The sequence below is a fragment of the Pagrus pagrus genome, assembly GCF_965226575.1.
Source record: "Pagrus pagrus genome assembly, chromosome: 1".
NCBI classification, from domain to species: domain Eukaryota; kingdom Metazoa; phylum Chordata; class Actinopteri; order Spariformes; family Sparidae; genus Pagrus; species Pagrus pagrus.
Genome location: NC_140185.1, coordinates 29064100 through 29083931, shown reverse-complemented (window position 1 = coordinate 29083931; position 19832 = coordinate 29064100). Strand labels below are relative to the sequence as shown.

The window sequence follows — 19832 nt, the reverse complement described above, 5'->3', positions numbered from 1 at the left end:
AACAGCTAATAATCCAACTTTAAAGTTGTGTTTTTCCATTTTTTTTCTTTTTAGACCGGATGCTTACTTGAGAAACAGTGGGTTAGGGAGCCCGTACCACCTGGACTAACTGTTACAAAAGTCTCGATATGTCCCACAGACTTCACTTTTTTCCAAGGAGTATCTGATGAAGCAGTTTTTTTTGTTCTCTATTTACTCTCATTGGTGGAGTAAACACACCTGTATTATCCATACAGTCAACCAATGGTACACCAAAGGAAAAGCAAAAGAGATTTAAAATTGTGATTTTTATGTGTTGCACTCTCTTATCTACACCCTTTTCAAAAACGGCACTGCTATTTCCTCTATCCTCTTCCCGCCTAATCCTCCAACCATGCTTTTCATCCTTTCCACCACAAGTCATCAGATACTCCTGGAAGCCATTCCCACCTGAAATCTCATCATCCATCCAATCTGTCTTTCATCTTTCCCCCTCCAATCTTTCCATCTCTCCCCCATCTAAGTCCTCTCTAACGGTGGGAATAGCTGTAGTGATAGTCAGCTGTGGTCTAGAAGTGGACCTCTTTCTCCCTGCCCACTTACACTGCACATCTACGCGGATGGACTTGATGGCAGCCACCCCCACCCCGTTGTCGGCCTTGCAGTAGTAGCGACCCCCCTGCACCCTCTGGATGCCCTCGATGCGCAGCGTCTCGTTGTAGATGGATGTTTCCTGGAACTTGTCTGATGCACTGCCTGCCGTCTTCGTCCACCGTACCTGGAGAGTCGGGGGGGAGAGGAGGAAATGTTGAATTGACAGAGATGCTGTCAGGTGAAAGCGAGGTGTTCTGAAGGACAGAATCAGTCAAAGTGTAGTAGTACACGTAGAAAGTTACAACTGCAACAGAGACAAAGACTATAAAAAACAGGTTTTGACATTTGATTTGCATTGTATTACATCGTTAAGAAATGCAAAATGGAAGTGGGACCCCAAAACGACAGCAACATACATGTTAGCAAATGCCCCAAAAAGACAGAATAGTTAGTAACAAAGCCCTGCAGGAGTTAGGACCGCTGTCAACTGGGAGCAAAGGAGGACATTTTGCGTGATGGCCTTATAGAGCTACAAAGTCTGCATAAGGAGAATATTGGGGTGCTCAGAAAAGGACTCATCTATTTGTTTCTTATATCCTTATGACAGTCCATCTTTGGTTTCTTTTTACTATGTCTATCACTGTAACCATGGCGGTTTTCTCCTAAGTCAAGTTTCTAAGTAAGTAAGTTTCCTCATCACACCATAAAATGTTTTTGTTTTTTTAGCTGTGCAGCTGTGATTGTAATGCTCTGATGGTACGTGTCCACAAGATTCATCGTTTCTACACTCCCCATTTATTGTCTATGTCAACAGCCATTCAATGCATTCCTGGAGCTCTGCGATTCATTTCAAGAGGTGGGGCGTCACGTTTGCCCATTCCGCATTTGTATAAAGCTGAGGTCTTGGCTACTTTATGCAAATCAGTGGTATCCAGTGCAAAACAATGCCTCTGGACCTCCCTGAAACACTATTAATAAATAACCACTGTAAGATGAAGACCGATTCAGCAACAGCATGACTTATTTCTTGCCTAACAATGTCTCCAGAAACACATTTCAGTGAACCATTTTTGTATATTTTTTGTTTGAATTCCCAGAGCAGTGGCCCACGAGTGGTGTTCGTCCATACAGGTGCAGCCAGTAAGTGTTTGCATGGTAATCAGAGTGCCAGTGTCGGTTAGATCTAGAAAAGCTGGGAAGCTGGGAGCCCACGCATCCAAGAAAACCGCTGTGGACACGTACCATTAGGCATGTGTCGTTCTGACGAAAAATGATGCATTTTGTTCTTTAATTTATTGGACTTGTTGGTGAAACCACCTCTCTAACCTTGATTTGTGTTGGCGTGTGTGCCTCCAGACAGCCTTTCATGTCAGTTTGTTAGGAAAGAGAATTACTGGCGAAAATGTAACACAAACTTTCAATTAATATGACGGACAGCCGAGATGGAGCTGTCTCAAAATATAACTGAAAAATACATCAATGCTTAACAAAGAGACAGCCACACACTGAATCTTAAACCTTTTCTATACACAGTACATCATGTTTAGAAACCCTTTATGGTCTTATTAAGAGTGGCTGTTGAAATGTGTCTACATGAAGCAACTGAAATGATAGAAAGTATAAAGAGAGAGCGCAAGAGCGAGACAGACAGGAAGAATCTCCATTTCACTGGGCAGGTCATTAAATTTTCTGGATAACTAATCAAAATCATAAATGCAGTCATGTCTCTTTTTTATCTCGCTGATAAAATCTCTGACTGCTCCATAGAGTGGAAGTTAATGCCACTAAGCGCTGTACTCGTGGGCTCCATGATGCTGAACTCAGTCCACTAAGAGTTTTGACAAACTCTATATGGCTTTTTCACGCTTCAATTATCCCATCAAGCCGTGGGAACGCTGCGCGGCTGACAGCTACATGATACTTTCACTCGACTAATCAAATGCACAAACACTCACACGCAGACATACACACACACACACACACACACACACACACACTTCACAGACACATGAAAGCCTGTAAACTCATCAACACTGAAATGTTTTCTCGCTCCCGTATGTGTGTGTGTGTGTGGGTGTGCGACTGAGTGTGTACAGTCCATTAATCCCTATTAACCCTTCGGTCTGTTATCAACATCGACAAGACTATCAACCATGTCCTGCTGAGGAGGTCAGAGAGGATAATGGGCAAAAGTCACTGATATGGTGTGTGTGCTTGTGTATGCGCGCATGCAAATGTTCGAGTGTGGAAGTGTGTGTGTGTCCTGCTTTCATGCACTGTTGTCTGCTTGTGTTCCTGGATATGTACACAGTATCTGCGTACATATTCCCTCCTGCGTCCATGTGCGTGTGTGTTCGTGTGTGTGTTGGTTAGAAAGCAGGTTATATGGATTAGCAGATTACCAGGGTCTGTGTAAACGCTCCCTGTCTGTTTATTCAGCTCTGTTTGTGGGAGGGATTTGCAAGAGGCAGGCTGCCATTGATCCAGCCAGCCAAGGTGAGCAATGAACCGAACCCCGTCTCTCCATGGTTTAGTGAGTCCAGTTTGCATGTGTGTGTGTGTGTGTGTGTGTGTGTATGCGTGAGTTTGTACCTTTTTGTGAGGGACAGAAAAGGGGAGAGTGAGCGTGAAGTGTGCATCTGTGTTCTCCAGCTTTTATCCTCTCCATTCAAGGATTAAAAGATGAGTGAAAGGGAGCATTTTAGAGACACTCAAAGGATCAGGAACGTTAAGATTATACGTTCAAGTTTAGAAGAATTGTAATGTTAAGATTATGCGATTGGGATTGTGGAACGAGGGAAGTAAAACAATAATATATTTCAGTTAAAATCTGATTGTTTGCCGACAATGTGTCTTTTTTTGAACGCGAGATCAGGACGATGTATTGCACTCAAAAGATTACAGAAAGTCAGTGAGGGTGAAACCAGGATACGAGCTGATACAGAGTCTTGTTATATAAGGAGATCCCGGGGTAAAAGGCACGAGGAAAGTATGCAAGTATGCAGGGAAACAGTGAGACAAAGTGTGTGAAGAAAGAAAAAACAGTGTGAGCCGGTGAGGAATGGGAAGGAAGAAAATAATGCATGTGTAAGTGAGATATAGTTTTTTTTTTCCTTCTTTTCAGCGGGTGAGAGTGAGAATGAGAGGGAATGATATACACAGGATCGCTGGCAGCTGTGTGATGGGGAGAGAAAAAGTGCATCACACTCGGAGTCGCTACACCGGTGAGGCAGATGAAGCGAAATAGAGAGAGGTGATATTGCGAATAAAGGGGATATTGTGTGCGATGCAGATGACAGCCAGGCAGCAGAGGAGCCTATATCTGCCTGTGACACCGGCAGCTTAAAACCATCACCTGCGCTCCCTTTCTCTGACCTCCTTCGCTCTCCCTCTACACCTCTTTCTTCTCTCTTGCGACGCCGCTCTATTTTTTCCACTCAGGTCCCGACAGATTGGTCTGGTATATCTCTCCCGGCCCTTTTTCTCTCCCTCATCTTATCCACGCCCGGGTGCCTTCCTCTCCTCTTCCTTTTTGTATTTCTTTGCACGAAAGCCAAACAGGCGCTTGTCATCAGATCTAAATGCACATCCGTTGACACACATTAGAAAAACACACACACATTCCCCCAGACTTTTCTCCCCCCCCCCACACACACACACACTCTCATGCTGGGAGATGAAGATGCATTTGTGGAGTCGGAGCCGTTTTTTCGTAATAGCTCTTACATTTGGTTAGAAGTGTAAAGCGAAGGGAAGGTTTGGGATCCCCTGAGATCCGGCTCGACATGAAGCACAGCAGGTTTTTGTTCGCTGTTTTTTGTATTCAGCTGGGGAGCTGTATGCTGTCTAGGACACAGATGTTTCAACAGGAGAACAGTACAGAGAGGAGAAGAAAACAGCCTTGTCAGAGTGTTTGGGGGAGGAAGTTAGGGACCACTTTGTGTTTGTGCTTTTATTGGATGGCGCTATTAGGCCCTATTCAAACTGTGGTTATTGGAGAATCCACTAAAATACTGACCAAAGCCCAGTGGGCTAGTAAATATTCCATTAGTGGCCACACGCTGTCTCAATAAATCCCTTTACATTTGTTTCCAACAGATGCATTGCAGTTTCCGCATTGAAAGAGCCATACAGTAAACAGTAATAACACGTCCTTGAATCGTATCACACTGCCTTGTTTACGCTCCTGGAAAGCATGTTTGAGTCTGGAGTTTAGTCCCCCACCTATCGTCTGGTATTGCATCCATTTGGAAACACATTTCCATATTCCACTAGGCGTCATTCGGTTGCCATTTCATCTTTGAAGTTTCTGTGTTCAAACCCAGAAAGTTCCCTGAAACGCCGCTCTTTCCATTCAAGAGTCGAGGCTGAAATCAGTTTCCCTCCGCCACAGCCGCATTCACAATGCGGCAGAGATGTCTTGGATGAGTTGTTGTGAATGCTATTGTGGCCGCCTGCTGTTTATGTGAATCAGATAAACAGACTTTATCTGCATTGTCAACCACGTTGCGCCCTGACAAGCAAGTAAACATGTTCTTAGGAGCAGCTCACGGCATCTCCAGCCACAACAGCAAATGTGCTGCACTCCATAATACAAGTGGATATTTTCACAATACACCCAGGTGCAGGTTTACTGTAACGGGTACATACACCTGGCTAAATCCACCACAATCCAATACAACTGCCCTGCAATAAAACCTAACTTTATGAAGCTCATAACGTTCAGTTTTTGTTGAGACAGTGGACAAAATATTGGACGCACGTTTTCGATTCTCAGCCTCCAGAATGATAGACTTGAATCAACACCTCTCTGGCACACTGTCTACAAAAAGTGAACATTACGAGCTTCATAAACGTAGGATTTAAGAGCTCTCATATTGGATAACATTTGATTTGGCTGTGTGTACCAAATAGACTGGCTACACATTCCAGCTTCAAACTCAAAATATTTAATATCTGTGTTGGATTGCAGGGAAAGAGGGAAGCTAATTACGCACGATGAATATGGATCCGAGATAGAGAAGCTATGCTCGGGAAGAAATGAGGTGCAGCTGCAGTGTGGAAGAGGAGAGGAGAGAGGAGAGGAGAGAGAAAAGTATGTGCTTCTTTAGGTGATGAGGGAGAAGAAGGCTAATGTGTGTCAACCATACTGACAGGTCAATGGCCTGCAGCTGTCTGTCTCCCTCTCTCCTCTCATCTCTCTTCCTGGCTGTCTCTCTCTGTGTTTCCCTCTCTGTCCCTTCTGTCTTCACAAGTCTTATGTTGTTCTTCTTTGACATCTCTCATCTACACAAACATGCACACACACACACATATGCACAAAAACACACTTTCCCTCCCTCCCCCCGATGTGTCTCTGAGCCTCTCCCGTCTCTGCAGAGTGACACATCACAACAGGATCCAGCAGCCATGGTCCAATGGCTGTCGGACCCTTCTGCCCTGCTGTCTAAACTGGGAACTGTCAACACTACACAACAATACATGAGAGACCTTAATATTGAATTAGCATTAAACCTAAAAAAAAGGAGGCTGAGAGGGTTGTTTACATCTTTCTCTTTATGTTAATATATTATCAGTATTCAGCACAGCTGTCACAAATAGTAAAAATAATGCTGACAAACTGCCCTCATGTGATCCTGACTGATTATGATGCAGCTAACAAACTGGGCGGGTCACATGTCAATTGCTTCGCACTCTCATATTTACATTTCTGCCTGAGCAATTAAGAAACTAACATCCCTCTGGCACCTATCACCCATCGCCACGGTATTCCCCGATGTCAGTAGCTTTCCCAAAAGGCCAATGAGTCCTACCACAGGGTTAGGGTTAGTGTAATAATTAATAATGCAGCAACGGCCATGTTCTGGAAACAGTGATAGATGTACATGTAGTTTCTAGAGACTCTGACTTGTGTTATTTTGAAGACAATCAACCTATTTAGTCGTTTAAGTGTTGGCTACAACACAAAACCTGCTCAGGAATAGCCCAAGTAACATGACAAAGAGCTCAAGATCTACCTCGCCTCCAAATTCCCCAGATCCCAATCCGATCACACATCTGTAGGATGTGCCAGAACAAGTCCGATCCATGGAGGCCCTAAATTGCAGCCCAAAGTACTCAAAGGATTTGCTGCAATGCCCTGGTGCCAGACACCACAAGACACTCCAGAGGGCCTGTGTCCATGCCTCATTGGGGCAGAGCCAAGTCAGATCCTCAGTGAGGATTATAATCAGCTGCCTTCATATTCAGTGCAATCTACCATCAACCAGTGCGTAAAACACTGCTATGAACAGTTAAATCATTCCTTGTTACCTTGTCTGACATCACTCTAAGCAATGTTGAGCTTGCAAGGCTTTCTCTCCTCTACCGCTGCTGCTTCACAGGGTGTTACAGAGTGTGAGTCCTTTATATTCTCTCTCAGTAACCCACCAAGAGCTTGCTAGGCCTGCCTTCTACAATTTTTCTAACTCTTTTCTTGATGTAGCGCCAGCGGAGTCGACGATACAGTGCTTTATCCATCCAACTGGCTCACTTACCGTGAATAGGCTTAAGATAGTAATCCTGTTATCGGGGAATACTACTTGGCACGGACGCAGACCCACACACACGCACAGAGCCACTCACACATACACAAACACATGCGTAAGCACACAGGATGAAACCTCTGAGGGAAAGTGTGGGGGAGGAAGAGAGAAATGACAGTGACAAGAGGAGCAGTAGTGCAGGTTGGTAATAACAGTTTGTGCCGATGAACAGACACTGAGAGGTAATCACTCCTGCTTTACCTTACAAACAATGGCTAAACTGAATGACTAAAACTGACAAGGTGTGGATGACATACAGTATAAGACTGAATAAACTTGTGCATGGAAATATCTATTTTAATTATCTGTCACTGGGGTAAGAGATGGGGGGGATGGAGGGAACACAAGAGGAAGAGACAAGAGAGAGTAATACATATCATTTTAAGCATCGCCGCTTGTCTGGAAGTTACTATCTGGGAATGTATGAGGAAAATGTGGGTGAATGAAAGTGGCAGGAGAGAAGACATAAGCAGGGAAAGAGAAAGGGAAGGAAGTGAAGGAGCTGAAGAAATCTGAGAAAGTGAAAGAGGAGATGAAGCACAAGAAGAGAGGCTGAAGGAGGCGTTGTCACAATTCACACAGAAAGGACCCAGACACCGCGAGACACCCTGACGACCAAAGTCCAAAATCCAAGTAACAAAAGGGCAGGCAACAAAAAGCAATACAAAAACTAAGGACAAACCAGAAAACCCCAAGGAACAAATCAGGAACACAGGGAACACAAAAGGACCAGGGAAGGAGCACAGGAGACAGGAAATGAGTGAAGAGAAAGAAGATGGTTGTTTATTCGTGACAGTTAATGGCATTTTTCTAATTTAATCTCCATTAATTAATGACCGCCTGTTTAAATGTGTAATCAATAGCCTGGGTAATTGGCAGGACTATCTTAAGCCAGTAGCGTAACTCCATTATTGTCAATATGAACGTAATTGACTTCACATCAATAAGCTCTCACACACATCATTTAATGTAGCCGCCTGCATCTGAACCAAACCGAGCAACAGTTGCCATCAGTCTGTTTTTTTCTATAAAGTCTGTTTCAGAGTAAAACACCCTCCACCCCCCCGATGCAGACATCACACAGGCTCAGAGTTCAATAAAACTGACTCGTTGATATTGAACACGCCACCCCTCTCTCTAACCTTGTCATTCAATATGGATGCCTTATCGCTCTTTCTGCCTCTGTAACATGAGACCAAGGCAGTGATGAAGTTACAGGAAGCCGAGGAATCATCAGCATTTACCATAAAGTCAGGATCTTATATGGACTATGTAATGACTGTGTTGATGAAGTCACTGATACTGACAATGGTGATGATGATGTTTTCAAGAGTAGCCAGTCCGACGCTGAAGCTCAACAGATGTTTCCCATCGCTTGTACGCTTGACGTACTTGCCTTCTGCGATGTGAAAAAAACCTTGACCATCAGAAGGTTTGAGTCATAGCGGAACAAACTGGGGCCGACAGAACCAGCAGACGCAAGAACCTCTCTCTCTGAACGGCCTGTTTGTCGACAGCCGTCAGCAGCAGTGTCAGCCGCTATCTTACACGCTCCGCCCATGTTGGATGTGTTAGTTGTAATGAGCAGTGGATCATTAGCACAAGCAAGAGACAGCAAAATTTGAGCTCTAGCTTTGTGTGTGTGTGTGTGTGTGTGTGTGTGTGTGTGTGTGTAGAGCAGATGATGTCATTGCTGAGTAGCGTGATGGAGAATGCTGAGGAACGACAAATGAAGGAAGGGACAGAAAAATCCAACTGATAAATACCCACAGTATCTTTAAAACTATCTATCTATCTGTCCATCTGTCTTTCTTTGCCTAGCCACTCTTCAATATAAAGACTTTACTTTTTCCAGCACAGACATTCAGACATCATCTTTTATTATTTTTAGCCTCAGAGAAGGGCCTGTCTGCCAAGTACAGTGCGTTCCCACAGCAGCAGACACTCCAGAGACACTCAAACGTACAGACATGGTGAAGTCAAGTCCAGTCGTAACCCCCAGACTAATCACCAACAATACTAAGGGTTTTTTTCCATTTGTTTGTCTTCTTTTTGCTTTGCGATCTAATTTCATTTCATCTTTGATCTCTTCCACTGTCTCGAGCAGTCGAGGACGCAGATGAAAAGACTCGCTCGCACGCTCGAGCTCAAGACACATCTGAAGTAGCTTAGTCCGGTTGCGGTTGCGAAGTCAAACGCGTTAAGTTGCCTTCAGCAGGTGTTGATAAGTGATTGCAGTGAAAAAGGTTGATTAGCCTACTGCACTTTTCCAAACACTTTCATTAAATCAGAGGCAGCGATTTATACTTACATAAAAGTACCAGTACCAGAACGACCTTCCAGAACACTGAATGAACACCAAACAAGGCTTTTGTGTGCAGCACACTAAGTACACAAGATGCAGCATTGCCTAAAGATATGTGCTGTAGCAGATGTTCTATCTCCTCTTCTATTGAACGAGTTCAGCGAACATAATGAACGCAATTTGCCAGCTCATCCTCATTTCTCGACCCTGCCTGTTTCTTTCACTAGTGGTCAGCTTGCTCTTTTCACAGTGGAGTACTCATCGCCCGCAATCTGTGTTCAATTGTTCTGCATCTTATGTTCCTGTTTACATTTATACTCTCATTCCGTATAACCAAGCATCTGGTTGCAGGTGAAACATCATGAGGTTTTTTTTATTCCAGGTGGGTGGAAACATCTTCTTTTTCTTGAGGTTTAAAAGAGAGTTGTATCATCAAAGAGAGTCGAAGGTTGCCTGTCTCGCTTCCGTCTTTTTCCTCCTCTGTCTGAAATCTGTAAATGATTTCCATGTCTGATGCTGCGCGTTTTTCTCGTTTTACTCCATCACCACATATCCCTGTCTCACCCTCCTTCATCATGTCTATTTTTATCCGCCCCACTGCTCCGACTTCATTTTGCCAGTGAGATGAAAAATAGTTCAGTTGCATCTTCAACCTCTGCTTCCCACCTGTCCACTGACCCTCCGCCTCCTCTTTAACCTTTTTCTACCCATCTTCTTCTACTCTCTTCTCCCTCTCCTTTCCATCCCTCCACCCAGTTAGGGGTCAGGCACTGACCTTGTTTGTGTCTAGGTCGTGTTCCCACTGAGTGCCTGTGCAGCCTCGTGCTGCCACCCGATCAGCCTTGCTTTCAGCCTCACTATCGATCGCCTTCCACTCACCCCTCAAGGACGGAAATCCAAACCCATATTCCAGACCACAGCCCTCATCCTTTCCCTCCATCCATCCCTCCCTCCCTCCCCGCTTCTTTTCTTCTCTCTGCCTCTCCACTTTTCTCTTCTATGGCTCTCTCCACCTTTTTCCTCTCTTATAGAATTCATCACGCGCACACAGACACGCACACATGCCGGTCTCAAGGTTGCAATGACCAGCAGACCCATGAATAAATAATAAGGAGGTAGGAATCACTTTCAGAAAAACCATTTACTCCCCTATTGTGTTCTTGAAGAAGCCATGTGAGTGTGTGTCCGTGTGAGTGTGTGCCTATGTGTGTATACCTAACAAGAAAAGCTTTGTGAGCGAGACTACAGTGCTTTGTTAACTAAAAGCCCCGCTGTCCCTGGAGTTAACTTGAGTGATGCTACAAGCACCCTCCAGGTGACCTCTAACACTAGGGTTTTATCTTGTGTTTTATCTCGTCTTTCTTCCTTTGAAAAGTCTAAAAATATTCAGAAATAATCAATTTGCTTGACAGGAGGACAGCATATGAGAGAATCACTGCATATCATTGGCCTGAACCTGTTTGACCCATCCATCAGAATCAATGTTGGCTGTGTATGTTTCTGCAAACCACGGATATGTTTCTTTATGTTGCAACTTTACATTACTTTATGTTTAGTTTTAAGTTTTATGTTGTGACAGTACAGTGCTTATTGTCCAAAACCACTTGGTTAGGTTAAGGAAAAGATCATGCTTTGGCTTAAAATACCCGGGTTTGCCGGCACAAACACAGCTGGGCATCGTCCCAACGTCTTGGGTGGTCTCTGGCTTGGCATCTGTTTTGTCCAGCTTTAAGGACACCGCCATCCCTTCTGCTTCTCGACATGAAAGTCAGTCATGTATATGCAAAATCGAACGTGACATGACACGTATTGCAGAAATGTCAATATGGTTAGTATGACACATACAAGTCTGAACACAGCTGTGGTTTGCCGAAGCTTAAAATGTAAATATTTTATTATGGCGACATGGCTGGCTGTTGCCTACAGGTCTGAATGTGAGCCAGACCCTCTGGAGGAATAAACACCTGAAGTCACATCGGTCTCTGCTCTGAATCCAGATAAACACTGCGTGAGTAATGAAAGTAAACACAAATGTTCCTGACGTCAAAATCACCTCAGTGTTGATGTATATGCTAGTGAAAATCTGTCTGATGTGACTCGGGCACAAATGTTGACAAAGGAAGTAATGTTTTCAGGTTAATCCACCTTAAATTCAGTGTTTTTAGCTGACGCAGAGTAACTGTGAGTAAATTGTGGATTTCTCTGAGTTTGAACATTGTTGGAAACAATAGCAATCATGTGAGTACAAAACTCAACAAAATAAATCACAAAGTTGCTTTTAGACATTTTAATGCAGAATTCTGACACCGTATATCTTAGAGTTTGGACGTGTTGTTTGTGTCATTTCACAAATATATGCACGCAAAATTGACTTTTCCTGAACCAAGCTGCTCCTTCGGGTAAACTAACTGTTACTGACTTGATGTATGGCTTGTTGCAGTTGGGCTGAAGTGTAAAGAAGATAGAGGCTAGAGGGAGCCCAAAAGAAATGGAGAAAGGGGCAAGGGATGGAAGGAAAAATAGGGGAGCTAGACAGGGTAAGGAATGAAGGCGGGGGAAAAAAGATCAGTTTGGGATAGAGAAATAAGACAAGGATGAAAGAAGCACGGAGGGAACAAAGACATGTGAAGAGATTTGCGGGGAAGCACAGGAAGTGTGAGAAAGACAAAGAGAGGGAGGAAGAGAAAGAGACGATATGAGGGAAAAGGGCCGCGACAAAAAAGAAAGAAAGAGATGGACAAAGAAGGACAGACAGAGAGAGAAATGATTAGATTTCTCTCTCCTCTGTATGGATCAGGGGGAGAGCTCCCTTTTCAATCCAATCAAGCTCAGGCAAAGGTAAACAATCAGTCTTGATAAAGGATTGGATAAATCCTCAATCAGACTCATTCTCAGTAAAGCAGCTATTTATTGGGCCGGCCTCACATGGCTAAATTGGATCCTCCTTCTGAGAGAGGTTAGGAGGGAGACAGAGAGAGAGAAAGTGGATGGTAAAGTCTACATCATCACAGTCCGAGAATATGCGGATTTAAGTTTTGCGAGCAAAATGGTCCTTGCATTAAAAAATAATGCACAGTATAAAAGTCTTTCCCGGTAATACAGCTAGACTGAAAATGCAAAAAAAAAAAATCCACTGCCAATCAGAGCTCATACATCATATTCCTATGATCTTAAATAGACCCATCAAAATGTGGGACACGAGCGGCTCTCTCCCAACGCCAGAAACCAGAGTCAGATAAAAGATTCTGAACTGCTATGAAACAGCTTATCTGATTAATAAAATATGAAGCTCTAATGTTTTTAAAGACTCAGTGTGGTCCTGCTCGGCAGCAGGCGCGTTTATCAACAAGCGTATTAAAATGTTGTCGGCACAAATTTGTAAGCATATTGTTTCTCTGAAGGGTGAATACAGAGAGCATTATGAGGACATTCACTCGAAAAACTGGAGTACATCCATAAATAATGGCAAAGCAGCCAGAAGACTTGAACATGTTGTGTGTCTGCAGGAACCTGCAGGCCAATACAAACTTCTCACAGAGGAGGGGGAAGAAAGGGAGGACATGGTTCGCTTTTGTGAATCCACAAATACACCAAAGACAAAGAGGAGTCGTTCCAAAACAGGATGAAAACTATCACTACTTTTGCACCCTCTCTGCGAGTACGGATGTAAAACGCTACAGTATTTTCACATGTTTTGGCTACAGTTGGTTTCGATATCCCTCTGCTCTGAAAATACTGACCAGTCTTGCTTTAGGTGATAATCTTTCCAATCTTTCCACAGAATAGCATTGGGCATGCTGCACAGGATTTCAGAATGAGGGCTTTCATGTGCACGATATATTTGTCTGAGATCGCTGCTAATTGGCAAAAAAAATGTCAAGAACCTCTGCAACACTGCAGATTGAATACACTTGCATGGCTATAAATCGAGGCGTGAAGCAGCCAATTATCATCACACACGGTCAGCAACATGCGATTCTGTCAAAACAAGCTCGAACTAATCACCTCATTCTGAGTTATGAATATATGCTTTTCAGGCAGGAATTGCTGTATGCTCCTCCAGGTCAATGTCAGGGATTATTTTCATCTCAAGGCCCCCTGAGTTTCCTGGTTTGGGTATTTTGTCTCTCTTCTGTAGCAAATAGCGGTAAAACACACTGAGAGAAGAGAACGGGCTTTCTGAGTGTTCACGTTAGCAGCCGAATTACGTCAGAAACAACAACTTGCAATGACAGACCGGCCCGTGTGTGGAGAAGAGAGAGGAGGTATGGAAAAACTGTAAGGATGGATGAAGGAGAGCTGGGGTGACAGGGATCAGGTTATCAATACAGCCAATGGAGCGCAGAGGAAACTCTGTAAGCCCAAAGGGACCGACTGCAGAATGCTGCAGTGTGCTACTCCAGCAGAACGCACTGGGACAGAGGTCAGCACACTCACTGTTCACTTCTACTATTCTACTTTATTCTATACTTTAACGCTCACAGGCGAATGTATATCTCTGTCTCTGGTTATTGTGGCTGATTTCTGTTTACTCATTTTATTTTTACAAAAGGTGTGTCTTTGTAAATGTATCGACCTGTGGAGGGTGACGGCATAAAATGGGAGACGGATAAAGGATGACTTTAGACAAAGGTCGCGCAGTCAAAGCCTCGTCGGAGCACAAAACTGTTCTTTGTTTGAACTAAATCTTTACTGTTCTCTTCTATAATGCTAAAACATGCGTTGAGATAATCACACACACACACACACGCACACAAAGACATGATTATCTCGACTTTGAATCGTTCCCTCCTCTTTATCTCAATAAGCATCACCAATTTTTCCTCTTATCTCTTATCACTCTATCTTTCTTCATTCCTCTGGCGCCTCTGTCGTCTGTCATCATTCGATTTTCTCCTTAATTGTCCTTACACTGTTTCATCCTGCATCCTTATTATCTAATCCCTGTCCCCCCCCCCCCCCCCCCCCCTGTAACAAACATGAACATATAGTATCACAGCATGTTTGAATCTATATTTACATGTGTGATGACGCAGGTCAATTACTGTTAGTGTTTCATTTGCAGGTGTTTAACCCCCACTAGGTTTTATATTTGATGCATTCTGAATCTGAGAGAACAAACCATGGACTATTCATGTGAAATGATAATAATCAGGAATAGAAATTAATTGCGTTTGCATGACTGTGATCACCAACCTCCCTGCTTCATGTTCTAACTGTTTTAACTGATTTTCATTGGTGTTTTGTTCTGGTTTTTCTGGTTATTTTAACGTGTTTGTAAGTCTACATCATTGTTGAATTAAATAAAAAGCAAGGACATTAAATAAAACATTGTCGGTGGCTTTCCTTACAGCGATTAAAGTCACCACTGGTGTAGGAATTTGTATTTGAGGGACACAGTTCAGAAAAAATATATGCTATGTCGACTCAACTTACAGGTCAAGTTAGAAGATTTTTGGAGCTTTCTCCCGCATTTCACCTTCTGCATCAGAAAACTGAAATTGGCTTGGCTGTTACTTGACATCATGACATCATGACATCTTGTCAGATCACACCTGAGCCGGTGTTATCCGCCGGCGAAGACCTTGAGATGTGGCGGAAAGCTCAGAAAAAAACTGGTAAAAAAGGCCTCGGGGTTAGATCGAGATGGTTTTGTTAGGTTTACTAATCCTGAGGTCAAGAGTGAATTTTCTATGTGCAACCCTCACTATTTTTTTTCTATGTTCAGGTCATGATTTACAGCGACAGGCGCGTAGGATCAAAAACACTCGACTTTAGAAGTTTTCTTCTCAAAATACATGAAAATTGGTTTTGTTTGACTTTAATGATGATGTCACTACAAGGACTTGCCCACAACAATGTTTGCGTACGGTTCATCTGACCTGCCTGCAACCCTTTTACTGTAAAATGTGATTCAGTTTACCTTTTTTCTTTCTTCATATTTGATCAAATTAAAAACCCCACTATTTCAGACTGGTACTGGATCTTGGATGGAATCTTTCATCATTTCTGATGCAATTTGGAGCCGACCCTTAAACACACATTTTACTCTTCAATATGACACACTGACGATTTAATCAAGATAAGTTGTTTCAACCTCAGATTTTCTCTCCGAGGGCATTAAGCTACTGCACTGTACTCTCCACCGCTGCAACGTTGTCTTATTCTGTTATCCGTTTCTTTTTTTCATCTGCTTTTGTTTGTTACTGTGTGTCTGCATACACACTTTCTCCCAGAAAAGCACACACAGACAGACACACGCACGCACTCACTCAACCAATGTCTCTTTGCCAGAGGCAGTGTAAGTCTTGCTTATGCACACACACTTTATACGTTTTTACATTCTGACAATGTGACCAATGTGATCATTATTCAAAATACACTCCCACCTCCGACCCACAGAACAAGCAATCACTGACGCAATTTCCTACATCTTTGAACTGCTGCAGGGGAATGAACTTGCGTTAGTATGTGTTTTCCAGTGTACGTTTTTATAATGATTAGTATTCCATCACTGGTGAAAATAAAAGTTTTATTACAAGTTGTTTTGTATTTGTTTTAGGGGCACACGGCATGTAAATGTGGTGTGTATTTGTTTGTGTGTGTGAGAGAGAAAGACGGATGGATCAAATGAGAAGGAAATGACTGCCGCAGTTAGTATAGACAGGTTAGGTCAACAAGTCAGGGTGTAATTAGATATCGCAGCTACGCACAAATTATTAGTTTGCAAAGAATCACATAAGCAAGCTGCCTCTTACACACACACACACACACTCATGCACATAGTCGATGCACACATAAACACAAACAGAAGAAAACAAGGCCTCAACACGGGTACTGTTTTATTCATGTTGATGTGATGCCAGTGGACATGCACCCGTGAGGAACACTGCTTTTCTCACCTCACACACTCCCACACAAATACACACAATCCCTCCACAGTCATCTCTGTTCATTTTAGATCAAGCTCTGTAAGCTCACACACACATATACACACGCGAGCGCACGCACACACGCACAAACGCACGCAGAGACCCTGGTCCAAAATGTTTGTTGGAGTTCAACCCGGGAAACCAGATGTGTCCAGTGTTGGCTGAGTCTACTGCTCTGTGTGTGTATGTGTGTGTGTGTGTGTGTGTGTGTGTGTGTGTGTGTGTGTGTGTGTGTGTGTGTGTGTGTGTATGCGCGTGTGTGTACCCTTTCATGTTGTATGTATGTATGTGCATATATTCAGGCATGTGAGTGTGTGCTTAAATGCTTTCATTTACAGAATCCGTCTTTATGAAAGCATAAAGGCTGTTTTCTTTTTTTAACCTACTAATCGGCTGCACTTCGAGCGCAGCATGTGCAGCCCAGTCGGAGCTGTTGTATAATAGCATTTGTTCTTCTTCACTTACTTCCTGCGTAGCTAAAAAAGGACAGAAGGAAATTGAGCGGTGCACTGAGGTGGACAGCAAATAGTTTCATGCTGTGATTTATCATATATCGAGTTGTGTATTTATGAACCTTCATCGTGTCTTGTGCTGTACAAGTCAGCTGCACAGTTAGCCTGAAAGTGTAAGTAGATTGTAAATAAGTGTCTACAGCAGGCAGTGCACATTTAGCCAACCAGCTGGTCGGGGGAATTAATCTCATGACCTTTAAGTCGCAAACATATTCTCTGAATCCCGAACTACTGCCGCGCTTATTCATCAAAACCATTTGTGTAATGTTAAGCCAAATAAAGTGAGTGAGTCACTGACGACATGGAAGACTCAGGTAGGAGAGAACTGCTATTAACGTCCACCTGAGAACACTGAAGCAGTGTATGTTTTTAGTGGGTGCCACTGTAAGGTGGAGATTGTGTGACTCAGCACAAACAGAAGCACAGTGACACTATAAACATGAGTAATGGCTCATGGATGTTTCATAAAATCTACGCTAGCCGGGGCAGGGCGTGTTTTGTAACTGATGCTAATCATACAATGTGTCCACGTCGCCCGCGGCCTTTTCTGTCACCCGCATGTTTTGCCCCGACGTGCTTGTGTGAAAACAAAGTGAGACTTTGCCAGATTTAAAGGTGCTGTTCAAGCATTATAACCACATCAGCAGCTTGATAAGACCTTGGGCTCTGCTATATTTGTGTCAGGAAAATGAAGACGAATGAAGAGACATGAGCTTGAATCTGAGATCCAGCAAAAGGTTAGCAAATATAGAATGTCTTAATGATGGAAGCGGGTGTGAGTGCGGATCATGGCTCATTGATTACACCATTGATACAGAAAGAATTCAACTCTGATTGGCTCGGGGATGGAACAGTTTATTTTCAGACAAAAGCATGTAGCGGACTGATCACCTAGATATTAATATTGATATAGATACTAGAATTTGCCGCCTCGCTACTCACATTACACAGCCTATGTAGAGAAGACTTTGAAGGATTCAATAAAAGGCATTAAGTGTAGTCCTTGGCGAAACTGAAGTTGTCTCTATGTTTGATTCTAGTGAATAATTCCCAGTTGGAAACATGCAGGCTATTTTTACAGAGGAGTACGGAGGACTGATAGAGAGCTTTGTGACATCGCGCAACAACAACCTGAGGCTCAGTATCAACTTATGGCGAACTACTGCTGTATGTCTGTCACTGTGTAGGTTCAAGCCGATTCTGATAGAACAAGAGGAAGCAACAATTTCTAAAACACGGATGCTCTACACACATCTTCAGGCCAGCAGCATTAAAGATCGGATCAATCAGCACAGTTTCAAGGTGGGCAAACAAGATTAGTGTCACTAATTAAGTATCCGGCCTAATGTGAAATTTGGTCTCAGTCTCCCCTTCTGCTCCTGAGTGATGGCAATGAATAATGTCCAGAATTTTTTTTTTTACAGAACATTATGTCACAGTGAAGTTGACCTTTGATCTTGTCACCACTTCATCATTTGTGTTAATTTTTGTTATAATAAACATATGAATTATTTATGGACATTAGTTATGGTTTGTTAGGTCACAGTGAATCACATAATCCTTCAGTCCAAATGGATGTTTGTGCCAAATTAGAAGAAAATGGAGGGTGGATGGATGGATGGATGGAAAGACAGAATGGTTTACAATTGTTTATCATCCTTACTGATGATTTATTGGGACTTATATTTTGACTTCTGTAACCTCTGATGAAAGGCATTTGAACTGTACAAAGTATTCTTCAAGTATTCATCGGCCCAGGGACAGCTGGATGTAGGTCACACTTGACTAAAGTCAGTTTGTTTACTTAAAGGGACAGCTTGTAGAAAGGACAGCACAGATAACCAACTAGGCCATATTATACAATCTGGACAATCCTCGCCTGTGTAAAAACTTTGTGACGACTTTGATCTTGACTCATTCTCCTTGAGATGTATATGTCTGGTTCTGGGAATCAGAATAAATCTTTTCGAAAGTCAAGACGCTGTGGCATTGGGTTGTTTCTCACCTCTTGTTGTCTTAAAACTGGAACAACAATGGACGGACAACCCGAAAACATTATGCCTCCGGCCACGGCTATCACCGGCACAAAGGCATAAAAATGTGTTTAAAAAAAAAAAGGAAAAAAGGGAAAGAAATGTTCTGTTCTTGTCTACATGGCATTTGTGTTATTAAGCTGTGATACAGGCACTGAACCTTTATTCCCACACACATTTTTCCCAGATGGCTTTTTGACACCAGTCTGAATAAACCATGCGTTAAATTTGACCAGATCCATTCATCCATCCAATAATCAGTTCAACCAGTGTGTAGTGATTACAGAGTGTGGCATGTCTTGTATTAATGACTTGGTCTGTTTATGGATTGCTGACAGCTCGTGTTCAGAGACACCAGAAACAATACTATCAAGTGACATTGAGCAAGAAAAGTAAAACAGTCCATCAGCAGGAGGTTCGGGAGCTTACCTGTGGTCGTGGGTGCCCTTTAACAATACACTGAAGCACTAGTGTGTCTCCTTCTTTGATGGTGTAGATCCTCTCACTGATGTTATCATCCTTGACGTTGCACGCTGCGCCTGAGTGCACGATCTGGGCGTTGGCTGGAGCTGTGAGTGATCGCATGGACACACACGCGGAGAGACAAGCCATGCGCGCACACACACAAACACACACACAAACACAAAGGGAGAGAAACCACATCATGTATTTAGCAACATCTTTGCAGCAGAAAAAAAAGGTCATTGTCCTGTGGGTGTATGTGTAATACTAGAGCCGGTATCGATGACTCAGATATATAAATATATCACATTACTCCTGCATCTGCATGAACAAAGCCTTTTACGAAAATGCTGGAGTGTTACGAGTGTCAGTGTTTGATGAGAGATGCAGGCATTTATTGGAAAATTGAAACTTTGGTCTCCATCAGAAGG

The 19832-nt window shown here is 43.1% G+C and overlaps 1 protein-coding gene across 2 annotated transcripts in view; it reads right to left on the bottom strand.

Moving 5' to 3' along the window:
* Positions 1 to 19832, bottom strand: part of mdga1 (MAM domain containing glycosylphosphatidylinositol anchor 1) — a 186578-nt gene that overhangs the window by 111994 nt on the left and 54752 nt on the right. For both annotated transcript variants that reach the window (XM_084367268.1, XM_084367269.1), the window contains exons 3-4: positions 19369 to 19508; positions 583 to 757 (exon numbers count right to left, since the gene is read on the bottom strand). In XM_084367268.1, coding sequence (XP_084223394.1) covers positions 583 to 757; positions 19369 to 19508 — 315 coding nt within the window. The remainder of the gene's footprint in view (positions 1 to 582; positions 758 to 19368; positions 19509 to 19832) is intronic.